The 26,364-nt window shown below is 44.7% G+C and overlaps 2 protein-coding genes and 1 long non-coding RNA gene across 4 annotated transcripts; 1 reads left to right on the forward strand and 2 right to left on the reverse strand.

The window, feature by feature from the left end:
* Positions 1-2,017: 2,017 nt before the first annotated feature.
* Positions 2,018-7,162, reverse strand: LOC125553270 (putative carbohydrate esterase At4g34215). 2 transcript variants are annotated; one of them, XM_048717079.2, is made up of 3 exons: positions 6,470-7,162; positions 5,637-5,823; positions 2,018-4,691 (listed from the first exon to the last, which is right to left on the reverse strand). In XM_048717079.2, the coding sequence occupies exons 1-3, from the start codon at positions 7,061-7,063 to the stop codon at positions 4,582-4,584; spliced, it is 891 nt and encodes a 296-aa protein (XP_048573036.1). In that variant the 5' UTR covers positions 7,064-7,162; the 3' UTR covers positions 2,018-4,581. The 2 variants fall into 2 exon arrangements, with proteins under 2 accessions (XP_048573036.1, XP_048573037.1); XM_048717080.2 differs by lacking the exon at positions 2,018-4,691 and having other exon boundaries at positions 5,420-5,823; positions 6,470-7,158.
* A 3,098-nt stretch (positions 7,163-10,260) lies between these two features.
* On the forward strand, positions 10,261-11,896 carry LOC125554454 (putative carbohydrate esterase At4g34215). Its single transcript, XM_048718011.2, has 2 exons — positions 10,261-11,017; positions 11,098-11,896. The coding sequence occupies exons 1-2, from the start codon at positions 10,397-10,399 to the stop codon at positions 11,290-11,292; spliced, it is 816 nt and encodes a 271-aa protein (XP_048573968.2). The 5' UTR covers positions 10,261-10,396; the 3' UTR covers positions 11,293-11,896.
* A 7,274-nt stretch (positions 11,897-19,170) lies between these two features.
* LOC147977374 (uncharacterized) lies at positions 19,171-19,750 on the reverse strand. The gene is made up of 2 exons (XR_015602219.1): positions 19,621-19,750; positions 19,171-19,474 (listed from the first exon to the last, which is right to left on the reverse strand). It is a non-coding gene; the product is annotated as an uncharacterized LOC147977374 (long non-coding RNA).
* Between the last annotated feature and the right edge of the window lie 6,614 nt (positions 19,751-26,364).

The raw sequence follows: 26,364 nt of genomic DNA on the forward strand, positions 1-26,364 counted from the left end.
TATTATCTTTTTTTTACAACTATTTGTTGCATTTTGTGTTTATGACAAATTATGTCCATCAAGTTGACATAGATATTTTTATCTAGGAGGTATGTGAACCGGAAATTCCAACCGACCCTATTATCGAGAGGTTAAATTTAGTTGAAAGAGAAAACGAGTATTTGAAAGAAAAATTGAAAATAATTGAGGGGGAGAAGATGGAATGGGAGTTGCATGTTGCCGATGTCGTCAATGATCACAAGATCAAGATGGAGAAAATGCGCTTGAAGATTAGAAAGATTAGAAAATATGCCATTGATAGTGAGGCTTGGTATCATTATGCTGTTGGACCAATTGTTACCTTAGTTGCGATCTTGATCGCATTTGTTGTTGCATTTAAATGATTTAGCTAGAGAGTTATTTGTTTGTTGCATTTAAGTGTTGTATGAACTTATGTATGAACTTTATGTGTATGAACTTGTATTAATTTGATCTTTTCAGTGTTGTGTAATGAATGAGCCAACAATGGATGTATGATGACCGATGCTCTCCCGAGTTCATTAATGGCATGCATACTTTTCTGCTTGCGGCTGAGGCAAACAAGCGAGCAGATGGTTTTATGCCTTGTCCATGTGCTGGCTGTAAAAATGATCACAATTACTCTAACTCAAGAACCATTCACATCCACCTGTTTGAGTCTGGTTTCATGCCCCACTATAATGTTTGGATCAAGCACGGAGAAAGAGGGGTTATGATGGAAGACAATGAAGAAGAAGAGGACGACGACAACTATCCTGGCCATGGGTTCCCTGAATACAATGATACAATAATGGGGGAAGAAGTTGAGCTGGCAATGGGGGAAGAATATGAGCCGGCAATGCGGGAAGAAGCTGAAGAAGAGGCATCAGATGAGACCGCTGATGATCTAGGTCGGGCCATTGCCGATGCAAAGAGAAACTGCGTAAGTGAAAAGGGGAAGAAGATGTTGCAGCGCATGTTAGAGGATCACAAGAAATTGTTGTACCCGAATTGCGAAGCTGATAAGAAAAAGTTGGGCACCACACTGGAATTGCTGCAATGGAAGACAGAGAATGGTGTGTCTGACAAGGGATTTGGAAAGTTGCCGGTAATGATAAAGAATATGCTTTCAAAGGAAAACGAATTGCCCGAGAGTACGTACGAAGCAAAGAAGGATGTCTGCCCTCTAGGGTTAGAGGTGCAGAAGATACATGAATGCCCTAATGACTGCATCCTCTACCGCGGTGAGTACGAGGATTTGAACGCGTGCCCGGTATGCGGTGCATTGCGCTATAAGATCAGCCGCGATGACCCTGGTGATTGATAACCCACAAGTATAGGGAATCAATTGTAGCCTCTTTCGATAAGTAAGAGTGTCGAACCCAACAAGGAGCTAAAGATAGAACAAATATTCCCTCAAGTTCTATCAACCACCGATACAACTCTGCACACGCTTAACGTTCGCTTTATCTAGAACAAGTATGAAAATAGAAGTATATTATGTAGGTGTTTTTGGATAGGTTTGCAAGATAATAAAGAGCATGTAAATAAAAAGTAGGGGCTGTTTAAATAAAGACATAATTAAGTTAGTTTTAGTAAAGAGCTTTTTGTTATGAGAAAGTTATTTGTCCCTAGGCAATCAATAACTAGACCGGTAATCATTATTGCAATTTTATTTGAGGGAGAGGCATAAGCTAACATACTTTCTCTTTTTGGATCATATGCACTTATGATTCGAACTCTAGCAAGCATCCGCAACTACTAAAGATCATTAAGGTAAAACCCAACCATAGCATTAAAGTATGAAGTCATCTTTATCCCATACGCAAACAACCTACTTACTCGAGTCAGTGCTTCTGTCACTCACGCCACCCACCATAAGTAAATCCTGAACATATTGCAAACCCTACAACGGGAATCCCTCACGCTTGCGCGACATGGAGAGCACCATAGGACAGCACCAGTAATAAAACATGCAACTCAAACCAATCACGATCATCAATTAACCCATAGGACAAAACGAATCTACTCAAACATCATAGGATAGCCATACATCATTGGGAAATAATATATAGCGTTGAGCACCATGTTTAAATAGAGATTACAGCGGGTAAAAGATGGTTTACACCGCTGCATAGAGAGGGAAGAGTTGGTGATGATGGCGATGAAGTTGTTGGTGAAGATTGCGGTGATGATGATGGCCCCCGGTGTTACTCCGGCGCCACGGGAAGCGAGGGGGAGAGAGCCCCCCTCCTTCTTCTTCTTCCTTGACCTCCTCCCTAGATGGGAGAAGGGTTTCCCCTCTGGTCCTTGGTCTCTATGGCGTGGGAGGGGCGAGAGCCCCTCCGAGATAGGATCTGTCTCTCTGTCTCTCTCTGTTTCTGCATTCCCCTGGCTGCCCTTTCACCGTTTCGTATATATACATGGAGATTCGTAACTTTGATTGGATTGAAACCTCCGCCGAGATTTTTTTTCTGAAAAATAGCTTTCTTGCGTCAAAAGAATAGCAACAACCGCCTTACGAGGGCCCCACGAGGGTCAGGGGCGCGCCCCCCTGCCTCGTGCCTCCCTCGGGCACCATCTCACATTGATTTTCTTCCCATATTCTCCAAATACTCCAAAAATATTCTCCGTCCGTTTTTATCCCGTTTGAATTCCATTTGATATGAGGTTTCTGCGAAACATAAAACATGCAACAAACAGGAACTGGCACTGGGCACTGGATCAATATGTTAGTCCCCAAAAATAGTATAAAAAGTTGCCAAAATTATATGAAAGTTGTAGAATATTGGCATGGAACAATCAAAATTATAGATACGACGGAGACGTATCAGGATCCCCAAGCTTAATTCCTGCTCGTCCTCGAGTAGGTAAATGATAAAAAAGATAATTTTTGATGTGGAATGCTACCTAGCATAATCTTGATCACATATCTAATCATGGCATGAATATTAAGATACGAGTGATTCAAAACAATAGTCTATCATTTGACATAAAAACAATAATACTTCAAGCCTACTAATAAAGCGATCATGTCTTTTCAAAATAACATGGCCAAAGAAAGTTATCCCTACAAAATCATATAGTCTGGCTATGCTCCATCTTCACCACACAAAATACTCATATCATGCACAACTCCGATGACAAGCCAAGCAATTGTTTCATACTTTTGACGTTCCCAAACCTTTTCAACTTTCACGCAATACATGAGCGTGAGCCATGAACATAGCACTATAGGTGGAATAGAATGGTGGTTGTGGAGAAGACAAAAAGGAGAAGATAATCTCACATCAACTAGGCGTATCAACGGGCTATGAAGATGCTCATCAATAGATATCAATGTGAGTGAGTAGGGATTGCCATGCAACGGATGCACTAAGAGCTATAAGTATATGAAAGCTCAGACTGAAAACTAAGTGGGTGTGCATCCAATTTGCTTGCTCATGAAGACCTCGGGCGTTTGAGGAAGCCCATCATCGAAATATACAAGCCAAATTCTATAATGAAAATTTCCACTAGTATATGAAAGTGATAACTCAAGAGTCTCTTTATATGAAGAACATGGTGCTACTCTGAAGCACAAGTGTGGTAAAAGGATAGTAACATTGCCTCTTCTCTTTTTTTCTCTCATTTTGTTGTTTTTGTTGTTGTGTTTTTTTGGTGGGCTTCTTTGGCCTTTTTTTTATTTGGGTTTCTTTGGCCTCTTTTATTTATTTTTAAAGTCCGGAGTCTCATCCCGACTTGTGGGGTAATCATAGTCTCCATCATCCTTTCCTCACTGAGGCAATGCTCTAATAATGATGATCATCACACTTTTATTTACTTACAATTACAACTCGATACTAGAACAAATATATGACTCTATATGAATGCCTCCGGCGGTGTACCGGGATGTGCAATGATCTAGCGTAGCAATGACATCAAAAAACGGACAAGCCATGAAAACATCATGCTAGCTATCTCACGATCATGCAAAGCAATATGACAATGAATGCTCAAGTCATGTATATGATGATGATGGAAGTTGCATGACAATATATCTCGGAATGACTATGGAAATGTCATGATAGGTAGGTATGATGGCTGTTTTGAGGAAGGTATATGGTGGGTTTATGGTACCGGAGAGGAGCAAACATGCTGCTATTTGAACTAACCAGAAAAATAATTTATACTATCATACTCACTCTTATTTTGACTTATTTCCCCATCAAATCAGATACTGGTACTATAACTAAGAATTGTTGTCATGAGCATGTACGTCCTCAAGTGTTCTTATCAATGACTAAGATTACCAGAAAATACACAAGCTCAATAAATCAGATCATTTTTCCATCTATGCTGACTTTGCTTGCATACATACACTAGAGTTAGCCAGGTTTACCAGAGGAGAAACCAAAATGTGTCGTAAAATCTTCTACTGTATATATGATCTCTATGAGTGTTTCTTTTCTTCTCAATGTGTGTGTATATATACACCTGAAAGAATGAATCTTCTATGTATCGGCATCGCATTGCCTATGTATTGGTATATGGTTATGTGCAGAGCTCAGTAGCTTTCTTCTTCAACCTCCTCTGTTTGTTTGATTATATAAGCACAGATGTGTATGGCTCCCTCCAAAGAACAATGAAGCAACAAGCCAAGGTAGTAAGTTGCAGCCACCATGGTGTGGGTGTTCGAAGAGGATGTGCATGCCCTAGCACCCCAGAAAAAGGGAAACAAGAGAGGAATAAATATGATGCTATTTGAACTGACTAGAGAATTATAATCTTCGTAAGTCGCTATCAAATTAAAACACCAGTATAACTAAGAGTCGCCATCATGCCAATGTCATGTGTTTTATCAATGAATGAGGTCACTTCATCTCCAATAGATGAGTCCACACCTTGTGTTTTCTGAATCCACACTTGGATGATCAAGGTGAGAAGCATTACCAGTATCACCAGGCACTCCTCAAACCTCAACTGTAACACTTACACCTGCCTGGTCATCACATTACAGACGTTGATAGTACTCGGGTCGGTTGCATAGTTGGTCAACATCTCAGCATTGCACAGCCATTGCAAATTGAGTATATAGGGCTGGAATTTGCATTGTTTGGTACCAGTATTGGGAACGTTACTATGCCAAAGCTTATTCTGTATTTTTCTACACAGCTCTAAAGAATGCCTCTCAATGAAACACGAGCTCAATAAATCCAAATAATACTAAAAAAGCTTCCAAGTTTTGTAACAGATTCAGTCACACGTTATTTGTTCTGATGGTTTGATTGGTTTTAAGTATGCACTGGACATCATTATTCATGGTCTACTGAATTTTATCGATGCATTATCTCAAATTCAGTACCACTCTGTGTGCTAGATGATTTTTCTTCTTATGCTTACAATGCACAATCACTAGAATTGCTATGATTCTCAAACGTAATAGGCAAAAAGGGAGCAGCTTCCATTATGAAACTGCAAGATTCCGGAGGTTCTCCGTACTCATTGATCATGGAGAACTTGTACTGAATTACATTGGCATGTTTATACCCAATCCAATGTGCTCAACCAAGAGTTCAGAGAGGAAATTAACTAAAGTAGAGAACAAATAAATAATGGATCTCTTTGGAGGTACAGGGAGAACTAGTGTTTGAATGTACCATAAGTTAAATAGGACTGAGCCAGCATATGTCCCAGCTGGACCTGAGCCTGGGTGTTCAGATGCAGATGGCCGTCTTGGAACGGCAACCCCATCGCGTCGACAAACCTCACGTTCCGAAGTTTTAAGCCCTTCTGAGCTTCCCTTACGACTTCGGTGTACTGCCCAAGCCCTGATGCCAGCCCAACCTGAATCGTCAAAAGATCGATAAAATCTATGAGAAATGAGCGCATAGACACCACTGCTGCCCAAAGCTAGTACTTTCTGTATGCATCTACATCTAATTGCTGGAGTGGAGACAATAGATGATGCTCCAAATTTAGATGGTTCCATGTATAAACGTTGCTGCTCTGCATTTGAGATACTCGGCTAACCTCGGGTACCCAATTTGGGAGATGCAGCTGCAACCAAAACAGGACTTCACTAGGTTTGTCTAATTCTTTGACAAACATGCCCAGTAGCTAGTACCCATGGCGTATTACTACTCCAGTCTCTTCGCTAGGACCAGGTGCACATATAGTGTGGCTTCAGCTGTACTATGTCCTCTGTCTACGCAAATGAATGTTAGGCCAACGACTACTACCAACTCTGCTCTACGTGTACGCCCACTAACAAAAAAAGGAGTGGAATGTTCTTTGCTTCTCATGGAAAGGAAGATCACCACCAACCATGCCCAAGTGACAAGTAAAGCTGCTAGCTTTACAGTCCCTCCACTGACACAACGAACCATTCGACCTCCAGATCATGCAGATGATACAGATCTAGAATATTAAATGAGTAAATCAAGAAGAATGAATGAAGCAACATAATGGATCGAGATGGCGGTGGACGGACCTGGATGAGGAGGAGGTGGGGCATGGCGAGGTCCTGGCGGAGGTCGCGGACGAGGGCGCCCATCCGGCGCGCGTACTCGCTGGCGTCGGCCCAGCGCACGGTGTCGCTCTCGCCCTGGTACCACAGCACGGCCCCGATCCGCCCCCCGGTCTCCACGGCGACCCGGGCGCGCCGCACCATGTCCGCGTACAGCTCCGACCCTTTCCCCCACTCGGCCATCCGCGTGCCGCCGACGGCGCAGGGCACGAGGGCGACGGCGGCGCCGCGCGCGCCGCCGGAGCGGAGCACGGCGTTGGCGAAGGACATCCCGGGGCCGACCCCGCAGGTGCGGTTGCCGTCGATGCCCTGGTGCAGCGGCTCCCTGGCCTGCTCCCAGCGCAGCGAGGGGGAGAGGCGGAGGACGGAGGCCGAGGGCGCGCAGTCCGGCGGCACCACGCCGTCCCAGTGCGTGCCGGTCACCCCGCCGCGGCCGGCCATGTTGGACTGGCCGGCGAGGATGAAGATGAGCTTGTTGGACGGGGGCACGTCGGCGGCCGCGTGGTGGTGCCGCAGCGCGGCGGCGGAGGCGGCGAGGAGGCAGAGGAAAGGGAGCATCTTGGTCGCGGACTGCGGTCGGTCGGGGGCAACGTTCCTTCGGGCGGAGTGGGGAAGCGGACGGAGGGGTTTGAATAAGCGGTGCGGTCGGTGTCGCTGGTTGGTGGGCCCGCTTTCGGACCGGAGTCAACCGGAGTGGGATACTGCTGCTATTTAATTCAGGCGTGCTGATCGATGCAGCTCCGGGCTCCGATCCAGATCCAAGCACATGGACATTGTTCCCTCTTGAAAACAACTTTTTTAAAAAGACATTTACCTCAAATTTTATGAACTTTGTGAGTGCAGCGTTTCAGTGCCCAGACTTATCTGCATCTGGTTAAAAAAACATAAAAAATTCAAAATAAAAAAAATCCAAAATAATTTTGCATGGTAGAAGATTTATTGCATGAGATTCGTTCCAATTTTCAGGTCATTTGAACATCTGAGTAGCACCCACCACAAAAGACAAATCAGATTAAAACAGTGCATGAACATTAAACTTTTTTATAGACCCTGAATTTGTCTTTTTTACCGAGAGCCGTTCAGATGTCCAAATGATCTGCAAAATTTACTTAAATTAACAAATAATTAATATACATTTTGGCAACGATACATTATCGTTGAACTTATTATCAAAAGGTAACTTATCAAAACAAATGGAGAAAACAGTTTGGTTAAAAAATTCCTAATTTTTAGTCATGAGGATGAATATAAAAAAATGAATACTATTATTTAGTCATGAGGATGATATAAGAAAATGAATACTCGAACATGCATTATGATAACATTGAATATAACTTATGGTGAACATGCATTATGGTAAACTTGGAATGCAAATTACAAGTTGGAAAGATGAAATTAGGTAAAATAGAAGTTATGGTGATCATATTGTTCCGAAGAAATGAGTCGGCTTCAATCAGCTATGTGTGGAAGTTAAAACTAGCACCAATTTGTTTCCGGGTTTTCTTGAGAAGCATTTACTCTCTCTTCATCTCTTTCTGCTTTTCTTAAACTTGAATCTTTGTGAATTTTTGTATGGAATATTTTTGCCATCCTAGTCCAAGCCTCACTCAACCAACCATTTTGACCTATAGGATAAGAATTGTTGTACTCATGGAGTAACTCTACCAAACCTTTTTCAAGAGCTAGATTCCATTAAGCTCTTTGCGTTTAACTGCACAAGCCAAACCTTTTCCACGAGTTGGATTCCATTGAACACTTTGCTCGGGATTCCATTAAGCTACTGTTCACACTTACGCTGCTCCGCATGCCCCAAGGACGCCATGGTGGGCCTCATGCCTATGTAGGGTTTTTGTTTGTGAGAGATTTTCCAATTGATATTTTTTTTTCAATTGATATAACTGGGCAATTCTGCAGTGAAATAGGCTGGAATGCTTCCAATGTTCGTGCAGTATCTCTATTAGACACAACAGCGATTAGTGTGTGCTCTAGGGAGGCGGCCCGTAATAGGCATAATGGTACAGGGCGCACCCCCGCTCCCTCCATGTTGGGCTTGTCCATTTACGTTTCTTCGTTTCTGTTAAACTTCATAAAAAGGGTGCTCGCGACGGATTCAAACACGAGACCTCTTTGTTTAGAGTATACCGCGGTAACTACTTGTAGGACATCTCGACCGTTTGTGCCCGCTAACTTATTTTTTCCTTTTATTCTCTTCAGTTCGGGAAGCCCCCGGTTTTGGGAAGCTTCCAAAACCGGTTTTTCTCAGTTCAATGGTCAGTTTCTAGACGGTTCTTATTTTGTTTTCTTTTTCTTTTTTGTTGTTCTTGTTCTTTTTTGTTTTTCTTAAATGCGCGTACTTTTCTCAGATTTGTGATTTTTTTTCAAATTTGTGAACTTTTTTGCAGTTTGTTATATTTTTTAAAAAATGAACATTTTTTAAATCCAGGATTAATTTTGATTTTTTTGAGGATTTTCTTTGAAAATTATGTTTTTTGAAGTCAACAGTTGACCGAGGAACCAAATGTGGCCAGGAGAGAGGCTGCATCGCTAGTAGGTAATGGGCCGGCCTATTGCTATACGCTAGTGGGCGCCAGAACTCCTGGCTAGGGCATAAGGCGCCGACTAGGAGCTCCGCGTCTATTGAACGTGGAGTAGGTGCTCAAAAGAAGATCTAGTGAGGCAGTGGGTTTGGGCAAAGTTTGGGGAGCAAATTTGATTTTCAAGGTGAAATAAATAAATGAAAGTACTCGATTTTTGTTTAGATTGCCCAATCACCAATGCCCCACTGTTAGAGCAACTCCAATGGGGCGATCCATTTCGTCCGCGGCCGTTCGTTTGGATCGACGCGGACAAAAAAACCAGGCCAATGCGCCGATCAAATGGACGCGCGTCCGTTTTCGTCCGCCTGCCGACCCATTCCCGACCTATTTTTGAGTCTGATTTGCGTCGGCGCGGACAAAAGACGGACGCGCGCGCTCGCCCTCTTTCTTCACCGGGCCCGTTGATCGGTGGCATATTGGATTCACACCCTCGCCCGCTTGCTACGTCGCCGACGCCGCCGACCATTTTTTCAGATAAAAATGGATACATAGATAATTCTAGCGTACATAGATAAAAAGAAAAGACCACTACTCGTCGATTTCTACTCCGACTCGGTAATGTCCTCCTCCGATGTCTGAATGTAGGCGTCAGCATACGCCTCGTCTTCAAAGTCCCAACCCGCCGTTTTTCGTAGCTTCAATTTCAATTGAGCTGCCTGCTTCCGCGAACACTTGTCCTCCCGATAGGCGGCTCGCTCCCTCCTCCTCGCGTCCCTCTCCGATCTCAATTGCTTGTAGACCTGGCGCTCGTCGACGATGTCCTGCGGGAAGCCTCCGTGCCACACCACCAAGGCTTCCACGTCCTTCTCTACGATGGCGAGGCGACGCTGCCGCCTCCGATGAACACGACGATTCTCGTCGGTGAAAAGCCACGGAAGAGGCATCAGATCCTCTCGGCGGGCGGAGGTTGCCTTTTGCTTCGCTTCCTCCCTCCAACACTCACTGCTGCTCCAGTACGTACGCGTCTTCTGCACCAACACTGCACCAGAGTAAACATCCAAATTCCGACAGCTCATTTGACGCGCGCGTGACAGGCGCACAACACATGCACCGTCAGACAACAAACCAAAAAGGGCTGCACCTGCACGCCATGCCCACCACCGTCCCTCACTCACTCTTTTCACTGTTGTCCTAGTACGTCCACCGCACCGCATCCACATAACTTTTCCTCCAACAAACCCGACGCGCCGTATTTATTACCACCATATCGTACACCAATATCCTCTCCAACGGCGCCATCATCACTGCCACTCCGTCACCAGTGAGTGCGAGCAACTAGCTCCGTCTCCGTGAGATGCAACCAGCTGCGGCGCCGGCAATGCCGTCCATCCTGCTGCTGCTCGCCCTGCTCGCGGCCACGGCCGTGGGCGCCGGAGCTGGGAGGACGCCGACGCTGGTGTTCATCCTGGCGGGCCAGTCCAACATGGGCGGCCGGGGCGGTGCCACCCTCAACAACCGCTGGGACGGCGTGGTGCCGGGGGAGTGCGCCCCCTCGCCGCGCACGCTCCGCCTCTCCCCCGCCCTGCGCTGGGAGGAGGCCCGGGAGCCGCTGCACTCCGGCATCGACGTGGGCAACGTGCTGGGGGTCGGCCCGGGCATGCCGTTCGCGCACGCGCTGCTCCGCGCCCCGGCGTGCCCCAAGGGCGCCGTCGTGGGCCTCGTCCCCTGCGCGCAGGGCGGCACCCCCATCGCCAACTGGTCCCACGGCTCCCACCTCTACGACCGCATGCTCACCCGCGCCCGCGCCGCCGTCGCCGGGGCCAATGGCAAGGGGAGGATCGCGGCCATGCTCTGGTTCCAGGGCGAGACCGACACCATCCGGCGCGAGGACGCGCTGGCCTACACGGGGCGGATGGAGGCTCTGATCCGGGATGTCCGGCGGGACCTCGGCATTCCAAACCTCCTCGTCATCCAGGTTCGGTGCTCCGGCCAGTGCAACTCCATTGATCTGCCAAATGAATGCTCCACCGCTCACTCCATGATGTTTTGGTGCAGGTCGGGATCGCGACGGGGCAGGGCAAGTTCGTGGATCTGGTGCGGAAGGCGCAGCGGGCGGTGCGGGCGCCCAACCTCAGGTACGTGGACGCCATGGGCCTCCCCGTCGCCAACGACTTCACGCACCTCACCACCGCGGCGCAGGTCCGACTCGGCAAGATGCTCGCCGACGCCTACGTCGCCACGCTCCACTGATCGATGATCCAGTGACCATGATTGCTTACTAGTGCGTGTGCCTGCCTGATTACTACTAATAAGCACCTGGATTATTGTTTAGTTTGATTGATACTAGGCCATACCATCATTGGAGAGTTTGCTGATGATTAGTGTGATGGATGACAGATTAAGTGGCTAATGAATGATTCTGCTTAATTTATACTAGTCTGTAGCAGCAGCAGTATACCATGTACTCCGTATGTCAGGCTCCCAAAGGTTGCCACTGAGTACTAGATTATTGCTGCCATTAGTAGGTACTCTCTCCGTTTCAAAATATAGTGCGAACGCGCTCCCCGAGGTTCAACTTTGACCATAAATTTAATCAACGAGACCAACTGCGGCGGGAGAAAAAAATATATAATTGAAAACTTCTTTCGAATACGAATTCACTGATATAATTTTTGCTCCCGCCGCAATCGGTCTTGGTAGTTAAATTTACGATCAAAGTTGAAGCACGGGATAGAGGAAGCACTACGTTGTGAAATGAAGGGAGTATGATTTATGCATTGTATTCTTCCCTCTTTTGCCTGTAAATGTGAAGGCAGCTGAGCTACATTAATCGACTCCAACATTCTCAAATTTATTTATGAGTTTACTGAAAAATGGCATGGTGTGTGCAATCACACAGCCAATCAGTGTAGTGCAGTGCAGGTGAGTGACCGGCTGCAAGAGATGCATTGCACATCCAATCGGAATCTGAATTGCAGTTGCAACTGTTGCAGGCCGAGAGAAATGTCATGGCAAACAAGGCATGTGCAGGTGTAATGATTTCCGCAGACGGACCAGTGGTCTCCTGCAGTCCTCATGTGCTCTGCTTTTACTCATTGCTCTGCTTTGCCGTGTTGCCGTAAATAGCAGAAGGATCCCAAAATTCAGATTCCATTCCTTGGTACATTCATCAAGTGCTTCCAAATTTTTGTATATCGGGTCCCGCTGCTGAATGTACCAAAAAATATTCCCATCTCCACACAACGGCATGCAGGTTGTACAAGAGCAGCAGCTAGCTTGGCCAAAAGAAAGCGCGCCTCATATTTTGGGAAGCAGGGAGTATTAAGAGCAACTCTAGCAGACCCCGCATCTTGCCCCGACCTGCAAAATAACCCTTAAAATATGGGTCAGGGCAAAAAAACCAGCCCGATCAGACCCCGCATTCCGTCTTGGTCCACAAAAAAATTTGAGGGGCGCGGCAAAATCCCGACCCCAACTCGGAAAAACGCGGGTTTCCCACTTGCGGCTGCGGTGCCCTACATATAAGCGGAAGCAGTTGGTGGAGGAACATTTCATCCCGTGCTTTTCCCCCACCAACCACGTCTCATCTCCCCCCTCGCGCCGCCGCCCAAGATTTCGGCGAAAGCAGCCGACAGGAGCATGCCGAAAGGCCGCCACGCGCACGAGGCCTCCCCTCCCTTCCCCCCTGCGTCGGCGGGCTGCCTGATTTGCGGATCTGCGGCACTTCATCGCGGGCCGTTGGATTTGGCTTTTTCCGGCCGCCGGTTGCTGCCCCAAGCGATGGAGTGGTCGGGGAGCCTCTCCCGTAGCCCAGGCAAGGGCGCATCGCCGCATGCAGGTATGGGTTCGTCCGCCCGCCGCCGCCGAAGGTTTGTGGGTATGGATTCGTCCGGCCGTCCACCAGGCTCGGCGCTCGCGCGGCGTCTTTGTGGCTTGCCGATGCCGCTCATACAGTGTGACGACTGCACGCGAAAAGTGCTACGGCTCACTTTAGGCACGTTGAAGCACCCCGGATGGGTGTTCTTCAAATGCGAAAACGACGTGGTACGTGCACTTGCGGTAGCTCATTTGATAGCTCATTCTTTAGTTCAATTGCGGTAGCTCACTTCGAGCTTGCTCATTTTCTTGTGTGGGACGATGGATGCTCATTTTTGGTTTTGGGAAGGCCAGTACATTGATTTATTAATAGAAAGAAACTTAATAGATGTTGGTGCACTCTTTAGTATAATCGAAGGCAATGATGTGGCTGCATGGGCAACTAGAGGGGAAGCAACATCTACTTCTTTCAAATCAAAGATGAAGAAAGAAGAATGCAAAATCAAGAATCTGCAGATCAACAATGAATGCATGGAGAAGATATTAGTCCAATTTGTGGCAGTAGTTATGGAAGTTGGAAATCTTCTGAAATGCATACTTCTGGTTCTTATTTTCTTTGGTTTTGTTATTCTAGCAAAGATTTCGTGATGTCTTTTGTATTTAATGTTGTTGCAAAAGCAAAGAAATGCATTATTCTAGATCAATTTAAGTTTCAAATTTAAGTTTTACGGGCCGGGAGGAGCTGCGCCAGATCAAACGCCGCAAAGCCGACCTGTAAAAAAGCATATTCCAGGAATATCCTTTTTTCGGGTCCATTATGCAGGGTCTGCAACTGCGGCCGTCCGCGCCGGTCCGCAAAGGCGTTTTTACGCAAACTGCAAACATATTTTGCGGCCGGAAGGATGCGGGGTCTGCTAGAATTGCTTTAAGCACAGTTTGGCATCGACCCTCTTACAAGCTTCGGTTCAGATAGTCTTTAGTTTGGCGCTAGGTTGCACAATGATATAAAGCGGTTCCAAAAGCCCAATAGACAATTTGGCACCGCTATTCGGCATACATTGTGGATGTCCTTGATTGACTCATGGTGCACGTGCCACGTGTTAGGGTGTTTGGTAGCATTCTTAATCTAGTATGGTTGTTTGTTAGCGAATCTGGTTGGTACCTTGCATCCGTTTGGACATGTCGGTTGGTACCGTAGCAACCTGTATTTTTAAAGGAGTGACGAAACAATTCAAAAATGTGAAAAAAAATGTCAGACAATTTTTGAAATTCTGAACATTTTTTGATTTTTTTGAAAATTTATTTTGGAATTTTGAACAGTATTGGAAAATTTATTTTTTTAAAAGTATTCTGATTAAAAAAATTCAAGTAAACTTAAAAAACTGAACATTTAAACAAATTTGGATTTGGATACATGTTGTAGCTTGTTTCGCTTGTGCATGCTGGCCAGCGAATGACTACTGGAGTGTTCTATCTCCATGCATGCTACATGGGTATTTGCAGTGGCGGAGCTTGACCAAGTCCTCTGGGGGGCCAAACAGAATATATGAACTAGTGGGGGGGCCAAACACACAAAATTTTCATATGTAAGCTCTTTCTCTCAAAAAAGGGGGGGGGGGGGGGGGGGGGGGGGAGCTCCGCCGTTGGGTAGCCCCGTGTAGGGTACCAACCACCCCAAACTGGGTTGAGTACAGAACGTTTGAGCTCATGCACCCTTGATGTGCTCTAACAAACACACCCTTGATTACCCCATACATGCAGTTAAAACGGCCCAAAAACATTCTTTTTGGTCGCCCCTGAAGCCCATTGGGTTTGTGGTTGTATGTGCGAATGTTTTTTGTTTGTGTGTCTTCTCTCTGGTATTTCCTGTATGGTTTGTATTACTTGAGCCTATGTTGTCAGGGCCCGCAAGGCTTTATACGTAAAAAATAAGTGAAAAATATGTAGGTGGGCATTCACTCCCCCGTTGACCATTAAAAAAAGACATTCATTTCTTACTCCAGCCAAACGTTTTTTTTTAAATTCTAGCCAGACTTTGGAATTGATCTTCGGGCATAGTGAGTGCTGAAGCATCCGCGTGGGATAACCTAGAGTACGGCTGGAAGATCAGCTGAGTAATTGGAATGAAGGAGGGGTCGAGAGGAGGATGTAGGCCTGGGCATGGACAACCCAAAACCCATCCCAGCCATTCGTGAAAGAAGTACTCCACTCGAATGCGACCCTTTCCTCGCTGCCATACACGAAGTAGCTGTTGTGATGCTTCCCTAATATTGCAACTTCGACGGGTACTGATGGTTGGCTTCTCGGGAAGCTTGCTATTCCATGAACCTGGAGAAGATCCGAACAGGCCCTGAATCACTTAAGGGTAGCTCCTATTTCGTGCCTTGAACGTCGGAAAGGAGAGCTGGCGATCAGACGCGCCCAAGCAGGCCGCGACCCAACAACGCGAGTTCGCTCCCGTGCCCCCGCCGCTCCTGTTCAATTGGTTGGTTGAAAGACCAATTTGATTGGTTGATTTGTTTGTCTGGCGGACCATTAACCGTGGACTTTCAAGAAAAATCATTTTTAAAAAATTCACAAAAAATACAAAAATTGGGAATGGGAAAAAACTTTGTGAAATTCAAAGAGTTCAAAAAAATGGTTTGCGATCTAAAAAACTTCACAAAAATTTAAGAAAAGTTCATGAAATCTGAAAAAAACACATATTTTATGATAAGAGTATTGCAAATTTTTAAAAGTTCATCAGTTTTAGAAAAAGTCATTGATTTGAAAAACTTCATGTATTTTCAAAAAGATTCACAAATATGAAAAAAGTTCATTAATTTCAAAAACATTCCAGTATTTGAAATAAGTTTATTGATTTTGAAACAAAGTTCAGGATATTTAAAAAAGTTCACAAATTTTGAAAAAAATTGAACAATTTGAAAAGAGTTATTGGATTTAAAAAATACTCATGCATTAAAAAAAGTTAGCAAAAAACTGAAAATGTTCTCGGATTTGAAATAAAATAACGATTGTTTTTAAAAAAAGTCCACGAGGTTGAAAAAAGTTCAGAAATTCAAGAAAAGTTCATGAATTTTGAGAAAGAATAATCAATTTTTTAAGAAGTTCATGCATTTGAAGAAAAAGGAAAGAAAAAATAAAGAACTAATTAAAACAGAACGTAACTTGGTTTTACAATACCAGAAAAAAGGAAAAAATTCTGCCACTACCTGCCTTACACGGGACACAGAAGGCACAACAGGTTAGGCCCTCTTTGATTTGCAGGATTTTCAAAACGCGGAAATAAGGAAAATACAAGATTTGAGTGGCATGTCCACTTGAATTCTATAGGATTAGCATAGAGTGTATCATGCTACAGAGAAAACAAAGGAATTAAAAAAAGTGGTTGGTGTGGATGCTAGATTTCCAATGAAATGTAATACACTTGATTCCATAGGAAAAAAATCCTATAGAATTCGATCCTGTGAATCAAACGACAAACATAGGAAAAAATCCTAAGGATTCTAACCCTCCAAAAATCCCACGGAATTCCTTTGAATCAAAGAGCCCTTAATAAGTTTCCCAGTTGCTTACTGTGGGTGGTGGTAAACCCTGAGGTCAAGAGTTCGAGTTTCATGTTGCGCACACCAATTTTTCGAGGGTTAAAAAAGAGTGTAAATATACCGCGGGCTCAGGGTGGAGGGGGTGTGCGCCGGTTAGTGAAATAGCCTGTGACTGGTGCTTAAGGCGCGGAATAGGATCTGGGTCACTTAAGTGTGCCCGCTAGACGTGTCTATCCGTCCATGCTCCTTTGTTTTCATTTTTTTCTACGAAAAGCACCGGAATCTATTATAAAATTTCATTAGAAATACACAACATCTCAAACATGATGCAAATTATATCAAGATCTTTGGGGAAGAAATGACCACTACTGCCGCCAGAACAGGCCATCATCGCGTCGTTATCATCGCTCCCTACCGGACCACCAAATGACCATTACCGTCATCAGAACAAGATGTCTACGCGTTGTTATTGCCAGTCCGTACCAGAGCCAGCCTGGGCATGTCTTGTGCCTTCATTAGTTCTCCTCGATGTACAAATGTACCTTGAGAGAACACGGGCATTCAACTAATTCTAGCAATTGTTTGGGTGTGAATTAGGTTCTTTGCATTTCAGTTATTTGGGCATACCGATTCATCACCGTAAGCTTTCTAATAAAGAATGAAAGTGCATTGAAAATCGAATTGAAAAAAATCTTAGTTGCTGGAAGGGAAAACTAATGTCTTATGAAGGTCGGTTAGTGTTAATCAACTCAGTACTTACTAGTATGCCGATGTTCCTACTATCTTTCTTCGAGGTACCGAAAGGGGTGCGGAAGAGACTTGATTTCTTTCGATCTCGATTCTTCTGGCAGTCAGATGAGGCCAAGAAGAAGTACCGTCTTGCACGATGGGATATTCTATGCCGACCCAAAGACTTGGTGGAGGCACCGGTTGTATTGAAACATTATATAATTGCAATTAACATTAAGTCACAAACATAATTAGTGATGACATGAATGCTTAATTAGTACCTTCTACAAAAATATATCAGGCCGCTGAATTATAATGTGACTATAGAAAATTAAGCTTTTTCACAGCATAAATGTGTGCCAACTATTTTGGTTAGCTCTCTAAATTTGAAGACTTTGCCAACTACTACCTCCACATGCATCAATTGCGAGGCAATTTTTTGCGCGGCTATAGTGATAGTAGCAAGAAAATAATAATGACAATTTTTATAAAACCAACACAAAAGCGACCATTATTATTTTTGGTACATGTGTTTCAGCCCCTGTGACCTTCCTTGATATTTTTTTTGCGGGCTAAAAGACTTATTGATATGTGTGATGTTACTCATACTAGTAGTAAATCAATGGCCACAATGTGCGCATAGCCCCACTCACGTCCCTGGTAATTGGTTTGCGTTATTTTTATGCACACACATCCCATGAAATCTCGCTCATAATTTTGGCTTAATTAGTTTTCCCATAATTCCCCGATAGAAGCCAGCATCCTAATCCTTGATTTCAAGGAGCCTCCCGTGTATAATCATCCGGAACCCACACATCATCCTCTCTTTATTTCATTTTCAAGGCCCTTGTTGATACTCAAGGTAACATGCAAACATATAAAAACCGGTGATATTTCGTGTATAAGAGCGAGGTGGGACTATTTAAAAGATGGACTAACCTTTGTCTTTTAAAGAATATAAGCAGAACCCCCACGCACGTACAGTTTTTTTACGCCCAGGTGATGAAAGCCTATTAGACATCTGTGAGGCTCGGAAAGGCTGGTGTACGGAGAACAAATAAAGGGTTCTTCCATTGTGTGTGAACAGGAAAGATTACATAGTTGAGTTGGCAAGCGGGCATATGCTCTTTGTAAATAACCACGGTTCGAATCCTGGAATTAATAGTTTTTTCGTATTGGCTAGAGCATGGACAAAAAAAATCTGCGTAGGCTAGAGCATGGACGATAGAAAAAAAATAGATTTCCACTTATACGGGCAGGTAAAGGTATAAATTTTCTCCTTTTAAATCTTAACCGTTAATCTTTAAGCTTGACATAAAATCGATGGATATAATGGGATGACGGATGGAGAACTATGAAAGTCTCCATCCTTTAATATTAGGTATAGATATAGATTTATGTGGTTCGTACACAAGCAAGTGATTCTCACCAAAGATAACTTAGTAAAGAGGCGATGGGTAGGTAGTTTCCGTTGTTGTTTTTGTGATCAGGGTGAAACAATACAACACTTGTTCATAGAATGCCCACTCACGAAATTGCTTTGGAGAACGATCCATATAGCCTTTAACATTACTCCTCCAATTAACATTGAATCATTATTTGGGACGTGGTTAGCTGGGGTTAATCATACTACTGCGGCTCGTATTCGGATTGAAATATGTGCGCTTATATGGGCTATATTGAATTGCAGGAATGGTATGATTTTTAATAGACAATATACTCACTCTTATGGACTCTAGGAGGCCTTTGGTTACTGGGTGCAACCAGTGGGAGATGGTAGCACGGGTTATATTCAACCGATACGGATGGCGATCGCATAACAGGATAGGAGTCTAGGAAGCCCGTCCTTTACATTGTTATACCGGTTGCGATATTGAGCATACACCTTTTTTTTTTACTTTTTGCTACGCTTGCGAGCTGTAATAATTTTATGACTTTGTGATACTTTGAAACCTTTTAATAAGATGGCTGCATGCATCATTCCGATGCAGAGGCCGGGGGCTTTTCCAAAAAGAAACTAATTCTAGCAAAACAGCAGTTAACCATAACCATCTTTTTATTCAAATAGGGCAATTCTAGATCCAGCGCCGGCCGGTTGAGGCTCCCTAGCTAGCACTTGGGGTGGCACGCCGGGCAGTTTGCTTGACACTCGTATAGCTTATGCCAACATGGCATATCGGACAGCACAAGGCAGCAGTAGCATGCCTCAGTCCAGGTCTCAGCTTTGGTTTTACAATCCCTAACCAGACAAAATCTCACGCTAAGCTTGCTCTCATCTGATGACGAGTGTAATGCAGGAGCATTAGCACTTGCACTAGCGCTCCTTTCATCCCCGAGGTCACCTGTATATTATTTGCAAACAAACAATAGGTGCTTGTTAGTGCAACCTGATGTATAATTGTGCGCAAATATACATTGGGGCTGGGGAAAACCCTTTCAATCAAAAATAAGTAAACAGAAATGTGCTTAAAGAGCTTTAGTTTCTTACACCGTCCGGTCACTGCAAGGTAGCCGATGGACAAAAGAGTAACCATGAACACCAAGCCGCTCCCCTTCATATTTGAGCCTTGCTTCTTGCTGGATCAAATGTTCTATATGAGAGTTAAATGAAAGTGTGAGGCAATGAGCACGACCTCCTCTCGCCTCATTGTAAATATAGACGGAGTATATACGTTAATTAATGCAATATAATTACAGTAGTTTCTAAGAAAAAAGATATACATTAATTAGTGAGATCATAATCATTAATCGTGAACAACTTATGCCAACACATTAACGTCGTATTCCCAAACTATGTGAATCTTCCTTGTTTCTCAGATCATAAATGTAAAAATAATTGTATATTTATTCTGAAAATCCACCCCCCCCCCCCCCTCTCCCCCACCAAAAAAATCTTGTACGTACTCCTTGCCCGGGTGCATAAGATCTTTCCCAAAATCATATATTTCTAGAGTATTATTGGTCGTTCTCAATTAGGGCGGCGTCTGCATAACACACGAACCCGCGCCTGCATGCAAACGAGGTGCTCAATACACATAGACAAATGGATTAAATTAAATCTCGTGCGCTGAATATGTGGGGCCTTAGTACGATGACTTTCTCGACTGTGTACTACAACAAGATTTGTTCGGCTCCGGCGAGAGAGGGATGATAATGGCATAGTGCTCTAGTGCTTGTAATTGTCGCTAGGCGATTTGTTTGTTGTTTGTAATGATTTGATAAATAGATCAAAAGTTTTTCGAATAAACATTGCATAACATGATACATTTATTTAGAAAATTCTATAATTAATTGCCTATCAAGGTAAAATATATTGAAGACCTGTGATAGAGTTAAGGACATGTACAATGATTGATAGGACAATCTTTGCATTATGCATTCCGTGTCAATTATAGGGATTGATAAAACTAAGAGTGAATTTCACTTTTTTTTTCTACGGAAAGAGTGAATTTCACTTTTACCCCATAATTTCACGTTTGTGACTACTTGTAAAAATTCTCAATTTAGCAAAATTTGTGTCAGAAATTACCCCCATCTTTTTCTCTTTGGTGAGTGTGCTTGCCATGTCAGCGGTTTATTTTTTTTCTTCTGATTTTTCATCTAGTTTTTCTACTTGAGAAAATTGGACCGGCGCACCGGACTAGCTGGGCGCCACCGGTGGCCGTCGCCCTCATCTCGAGGATTGAGGTACTGGATGTGGAGGGATGGGGAAGAGAAGCACGACCATTGAGTATGTCGTAAAAGTAGCTACCGTTGCGAACCAATCTGTGGTTGGATGGTTAGAGAGACTGTGGTATTCCCAGCCCACCAGGTTCCTGGTGCTTGCATTATTCCTGTATTTATTTCAGAATTTCTGGCGATGCGCTTTCAGTGAGAGGAGACGTTCACGTCGACGAGGCGCCTACGGTGACTTCGTAAATCTCAACATAATATGCCGGCTCAGTCTCTCGAAGGTGCTCATAGGGCTAGACTGTGCGTGTGTGCGTTTATAGAGTGAGTGTATGCACGTATGTATAAGCACTTGCGTCTGTATTGTGTTAAAAAAACAGTACCATTGAACAGTACATATGATTTTTAGCTTTTTTTTACAAATTCTCAATTAAAACGGTCTAACTACCTATACTAAAGCGGGAAACATTTCCTTTTTTCTTTTCCGACTTTTTCCCTCTACATTTTACTGGGGGAATTTGATTATTTGCCACCGCTTATTTTGTAGTTTGATGATTTGCCCTCCGTTACTTTGTAATTGATCCGATGACACCCTTTACCTGGCACTTTGCTAATTTGCCCGCTGGCAAGTGGGTCCCGCAAACAAAGACCAAAACACCCTTGCCAATTGATTGACCAGGAATCGCTCGTCGGTCGTCGTTCTCGCCTCGTTCTCATCCCCTTCTCTCGCACAGGAGACGGCGGCGGCTACTGGATGTGACTAGCCCCCATTGGTCATCAACGACGGCAGCCCTGGTGGTACTCGACGGCGGCGGCTACATCCCGGCCAGGAGGTGAGTCTCTCTCTCCCGCTCCCTCCCTCTCTCCCGCTCCTCTCCCCGGCCACATAGGGTTAGGGTGACTAGTCGCCGCCGCCGCCCCTCGCGTTTTGCTCCGCCGCCGGCAACCACCTTCTTGTGTGCCGCCGCTCCAGCCACCACTTGCCCGTGCGTCCCCGTCGCCTGCGTGCCCGTGCGCGCCGCCACTGCTATTGCACTTGGTCGTGCGTGGCGGGCCGCCGGGGAGCAGCCGCTGCTCGTGGAGATCTCATGATTGCTTGCTTGCTGCTGGAGCCTCATGATTGTTTGTTTGCTTGTTGTTGCAGATGAGCTAGGTGTTGGAGATGGCTGAACCGAAGACGGGTGAGCATGTTGTTGCAGATGGCTTCGACTTTCCTCTTTTGTTTGTTTCGGAGCTGAGGTGAGAAAGCAAAGTAGCTTCTTTTTGGTGCTCATCTGAATGCACGTTAGCGAATATACGCTAACTCCATCGTATATTGTTCGTTATTGGTCATTGTCGAGTAGGCCGCCTCCGCCGTTGGTGTTCACATTAACTATTAGACTAGCTCGTTATGTCTACAAGCTTGATGATGGAAACGAGCAAGTTGTTGACAAGCATGATGTTGTGTTTGATTTCAACATTTCTGGTATGTCATGGGTTAGCTTCAATGAAGCTGTGGTAGAACATATCAAAATGGGGATAGGCCAGGAGGTGCGATTGTTTGCATTAGACACCGTCGAGAGCACAATTGATCTTGTACTTAATGGTCAGCAACTGAATTCCCACTTTATTAGCAATCATTGGGACTTTGAGGCCAAGAAATCATTTCTGTTAGCTGAGGTTGTTACATTGGAGGCACCCAATGCAAAGAGGGCTCCAAAACAGCCAGCTGCTCCCAAACACCCGCGTGCTCACAAACAGTCGCGCGCTCCCAAAAAGCCAGCTACCCCCAAACAGCCAGCTGCTCCATAAAAGCAAGCTGCTCCGAAAAAGCCAATGTTGGGTTTCGTAGTAATTTCAAAAATTTTCCTACGCACACGCAAGATCATGGTGATGCATAGCAACGAGAGGCGGAGAGTGTGATCTACGTACCCTTGTAGATCGACAACGGAAGCGTTTGGTTGATGTAGTTGTACGTCTCCACAGCCCGACCGATCAAGCACCGAAACTACGGCACCTCCGAGTTCTAGCACACGTTCAGCTCGATGACGATCCCCGAACTCCGATCCAGCAAAGTGTCGGGGAAGAGTTCCGTCAGCACGACGGCGTGGTGACGATCTTGATGTACTACTGTCGCAGGGCTTCCCCTAAGCACCGCTACAATATTATCGAGGACTATGGTGGAAGGGGGCACCGCACACGGCTAAGAATATGATCACGTGGATCAACTTGTGTCTCTAGGGGTGCCCCTGCCTCTGTATATAAAGGTTCAAGGGAGGGGGGCCGGCCGGCCAAGGTGTGGCGCGCCAGGAGGAGTCCTACTCCTTCTGGGAGTAGGACTCCCGCCATTTCCTGGTTGGAATAGGATTCATGGAGGGGGGGGGGGGGGGAAGAGGAGAGAGAGGAGGAAGGGGGGCCGGCCCCCTCTCCTTGTCCAATTCGGACCAAGGGGGGGAGGGGCGCGCGGCCCATCTCTGGCCACCTCTCCTCTCTTCCACTAAGGCCCACTAAGGCCCATATACCTCCCGGGGGGTTCCGGTAACCTCCCGGTACTCCGTTAAAATCCCGATTTCACCTGGAACACTTCCGATATCCAAACATAGGCTTCCAATATATCAATCTTTATGTCTCGACCATTTCGAGACTCCTCGTCATGTCCGTGATCACATCCGGGACTCCGAACAACCTTCGGTACATCAAAATGCATAAACTCATAATATAACTGTCATCGTAACCTTAAGCGTGCGGACCCTACGGGTTCGAGAACAATGTAGACATGACCGAGACACGTCTCCGGTCAATAACCAATAGCGGAACCTGGATGCTCATATTGGCTCCTACATATTCTACGAAGATCTTTTATCGGTCAGACCGCATAACAACATACGTTGTTCCCTTTGTCATCGGTATGTTACTTGCCCGAGATTCGATCGTCGGTATCCTATACCTAGTTCAATCTCGTTACCGGCAAGTCTCTTTACTCGTTCTGTAATACATCATCCCGCAACTAACTCATTAGTTGCAATGCTTGCAAGGCTTAAGTGATGTGCATTACCGAGAGGGCCCAGAGATACCTCTCCGACAATCGGAGTGACAAATCCTAATCTCGAAATACGCCAACCCAACATGTACCTTTGGAGACACCTGTAGAGCTCCTTTATAATAACCCAGTTACGTTGTGACGTTTGGTAGCACACAAAGTGTTCCTCTGGCAAACAGGAGTTGCATAATCTCATAGTCATAGGAACATGTATAAGTCATGAAGAAAGCAATAGCAACATACTAAACGATCGGGTGCTAAGCTAATGGAATGGGTCATGTCAATCAGATCATTCAACTAATGATGTGATCCTGTTAATCAAATAACAACTCTTTGTCCATGGTTAGGAAACATAACCATCTTTGATTAACGAGCTAGTCAAGTAGAGGCATACTAGTGACACTCTGTTTGTCTATGTATTCACACATGTATTATGTTTCCGGTTAATACAATTCTAGCATGAATAATAAACTTTTATCATGATATAAGGAAATAAATAATAACTTTATTATTGCCTCTAGGGCATATTTCCTTCAGTCTCCCACTTGCACTAGAGTCAATAATCTAGATTACACAGTAATGATTCTAACACCCATGGAGCCTTGGTGCTGATCATGTTTTGCTCGTGGAAGAGGCTTAGTCAACGGGTCTGTAACATTCAGATCCGTATGTATCTTGCAAATCTCTATGTCTCCCACCTGGACTAGATTCCGGATGGAATTGAAGCATCTCTTGATGTGCTTGGTTCTCTTGTGAAATCTGGATTCCTTCGCCAAGGCAATTGCACCAGTATTGTCACAAAAGATTTTCATTGGACCCGATGCACTAGGTATGACACCTAGATCGGATATGAACTCCTTCATCCAGACTCCTTCATTCGCTGCTTCCGAAGCAGCTATGTATTCCGCTTCACACGTAGATCCCGCCACGACGCTCTGTTTAGAACTGCACCAACTGACAGCTCCACCGTTTAATGTAAACACGTATCCGATTTGCGATTTAGAATCGTCCGGATCAGTGTCAAAGCTTGCATCAACGTAACCGTTTACGATGAGCTCTTTGTCACCTCCATATACGAGAAACATATCCTTAGTCCTTTTCATGTACTTCAGGATGTTCTTGACCGCTGTCCAGTGATCCACTCCTGGATTACTTTGGTACCTCCCTGATAGACTTATAGCAAGGCACACATCAGGTCTGGTACACAGCATTGCATACATGATAGAGCCTATGGCTGAAGCATAGGGAACATCTTTCATCTTCTCTCTATCTTCTGCAGTGGTCGGGCATTGAGTCCGACTCAACTTCACACCTTGTAACACAGGCAAGAACCCTTTCTTTGCTTGATCCATTTTGAACTTCTTCAAAATATTGTCAAGGTATGTGCTTTGTGAAAGTCCAATTAAACGTCTTGATCTATCTCTATAGATCTTTATGCCTAATATGTAAGCAGCTTCACCGAGGTCTTTCATTGAAAAACTCTTATTCAAGTATCCCTTTATGCTATCCAGAAATTCTATATCATTTCCGATTAGTAATATGTCATCCACATATAATATCAGAAATGCTACAGAGCTCCCACTCACTTTCTTGTAAATACAGGCTTCTCCAAAAGTCTGTATAAAACCAAATGCTTTGATCACACTATCAAAGCGTTTATTCCAACTTCGAGAGGCTTGCACTAGTCCATAAATGGATCGCTGGAGCTTGCACACATTGTTAGCTCCCTTTGGATCGACAAAACCTTCCGGTTGCATCATATACAACTCTTCTTCCAGAAATCCATTCAGGAATGCAGTTTTGACATCCATCTGCCAAATTTCATAATCATAAAATGCGGCAATTGCTAACATGATTCGGACAGACTTAAGCATCGCTACGGGTGAGAAGGTCTCATCGTAGTCAATCCCTTGAACTTGCCGAAACCCTTTTGCGACAAGTCGAGCTTTGTAGACAGTAATATTACCGTCGGCGTCAGTCTTCTTCTTGAAGATCTCAATTGCTTGCCGATCATTGGGCAAGTCAACCAAAGTCCACACTTTGTTCTCATACATGGATCCCATCTCAGATTTCATGGCTTCAAGCCATTTTGCGGAATCTGGGCTCACCATCGCTTCTTCATAGTTCGTAGGTTCATCATGATCTAGTAGCATGACTTCCAGAACAGGATTACCGTACCACTCTGGTGCGGGTCTTACTCTGGTTGATCTACGAGGTTCAGTAGTATCTTGTTCTGAAGTTTCATGATCATTATCATTAGCTTTCTCACTAATTGGTGTAGGTGTCACAGAAACAGTTTTCTGTGATGCACTACTTTCCAATAAGGAAGCAGGTACAGTTACCTCGTCAAGTTCTACTTTCCTCCCACTCACTTCTTTCGAGAGAAACTCCTTCTCTAGAAAGTTCCCGAACTTAGCAACAAAAGTCTTGCCTTCGGATCTGTGATAGAAGGTGTATCCAATAGTCTCCTTTGGATATCCTATGAAGACACATTTCTCCGATTTGGGTTCGAGCTTATCAGGTTGAAGCTTTTTCACATAAGCA

This window comes from Triticum urartu, chromosome 4A, assembly GCF_056163025.1.
Source record: "Triticum urartu cultivar PI428250 chromosome 4A, HENAU_Tu73, whole genome shotgun sequence".
Lineage (NCBI taxonomy): Eukaryota > Viridiplantae > Streptophyta > Magnoliopsida > Poales > Poaceae > Triticum > Triticum urartu.

Bases quoted from the DNA above. Each gene is read 5' to 3' on its own strand.
- LOC125554454 (XM_048718011.2), top strand. From the start codon at position 10,397: ATGCAACCAGCTGCGGCGCCGGCAATGCCGTCCATCCTGCTGCTGCTC. The intron at 11,018-11,097 runs GTTCGGTGCTCC...GTTTTGGTGCAG, and splicing joins CAAACCTCCTCGTCATCCAG to GTCGGGATCGCGACGGGGCA.
- LOC125553270 (XM_048717079.2), bottom strand. From the start codon at position 7,063: ATGCTCCCTTTCCTCTGCCTCCTCGCCGCCTCCGCCGCCGCGCTGCGG. The intron at 5,824-6,469 runs GTCCGTCCACCG...TTGACGATTCAG, and splicing joins CCCACCTCCTCCTCATCCAG to GTTGGGCTGGCATCAGGGCT. The intron at 4,692-5,636 runs GTACATTCAAAC...CTGGGGTGCTAG, and splicing joins TCAGTCCTATTTAACTTATG to GGCATGCACATCCTCTTCGA.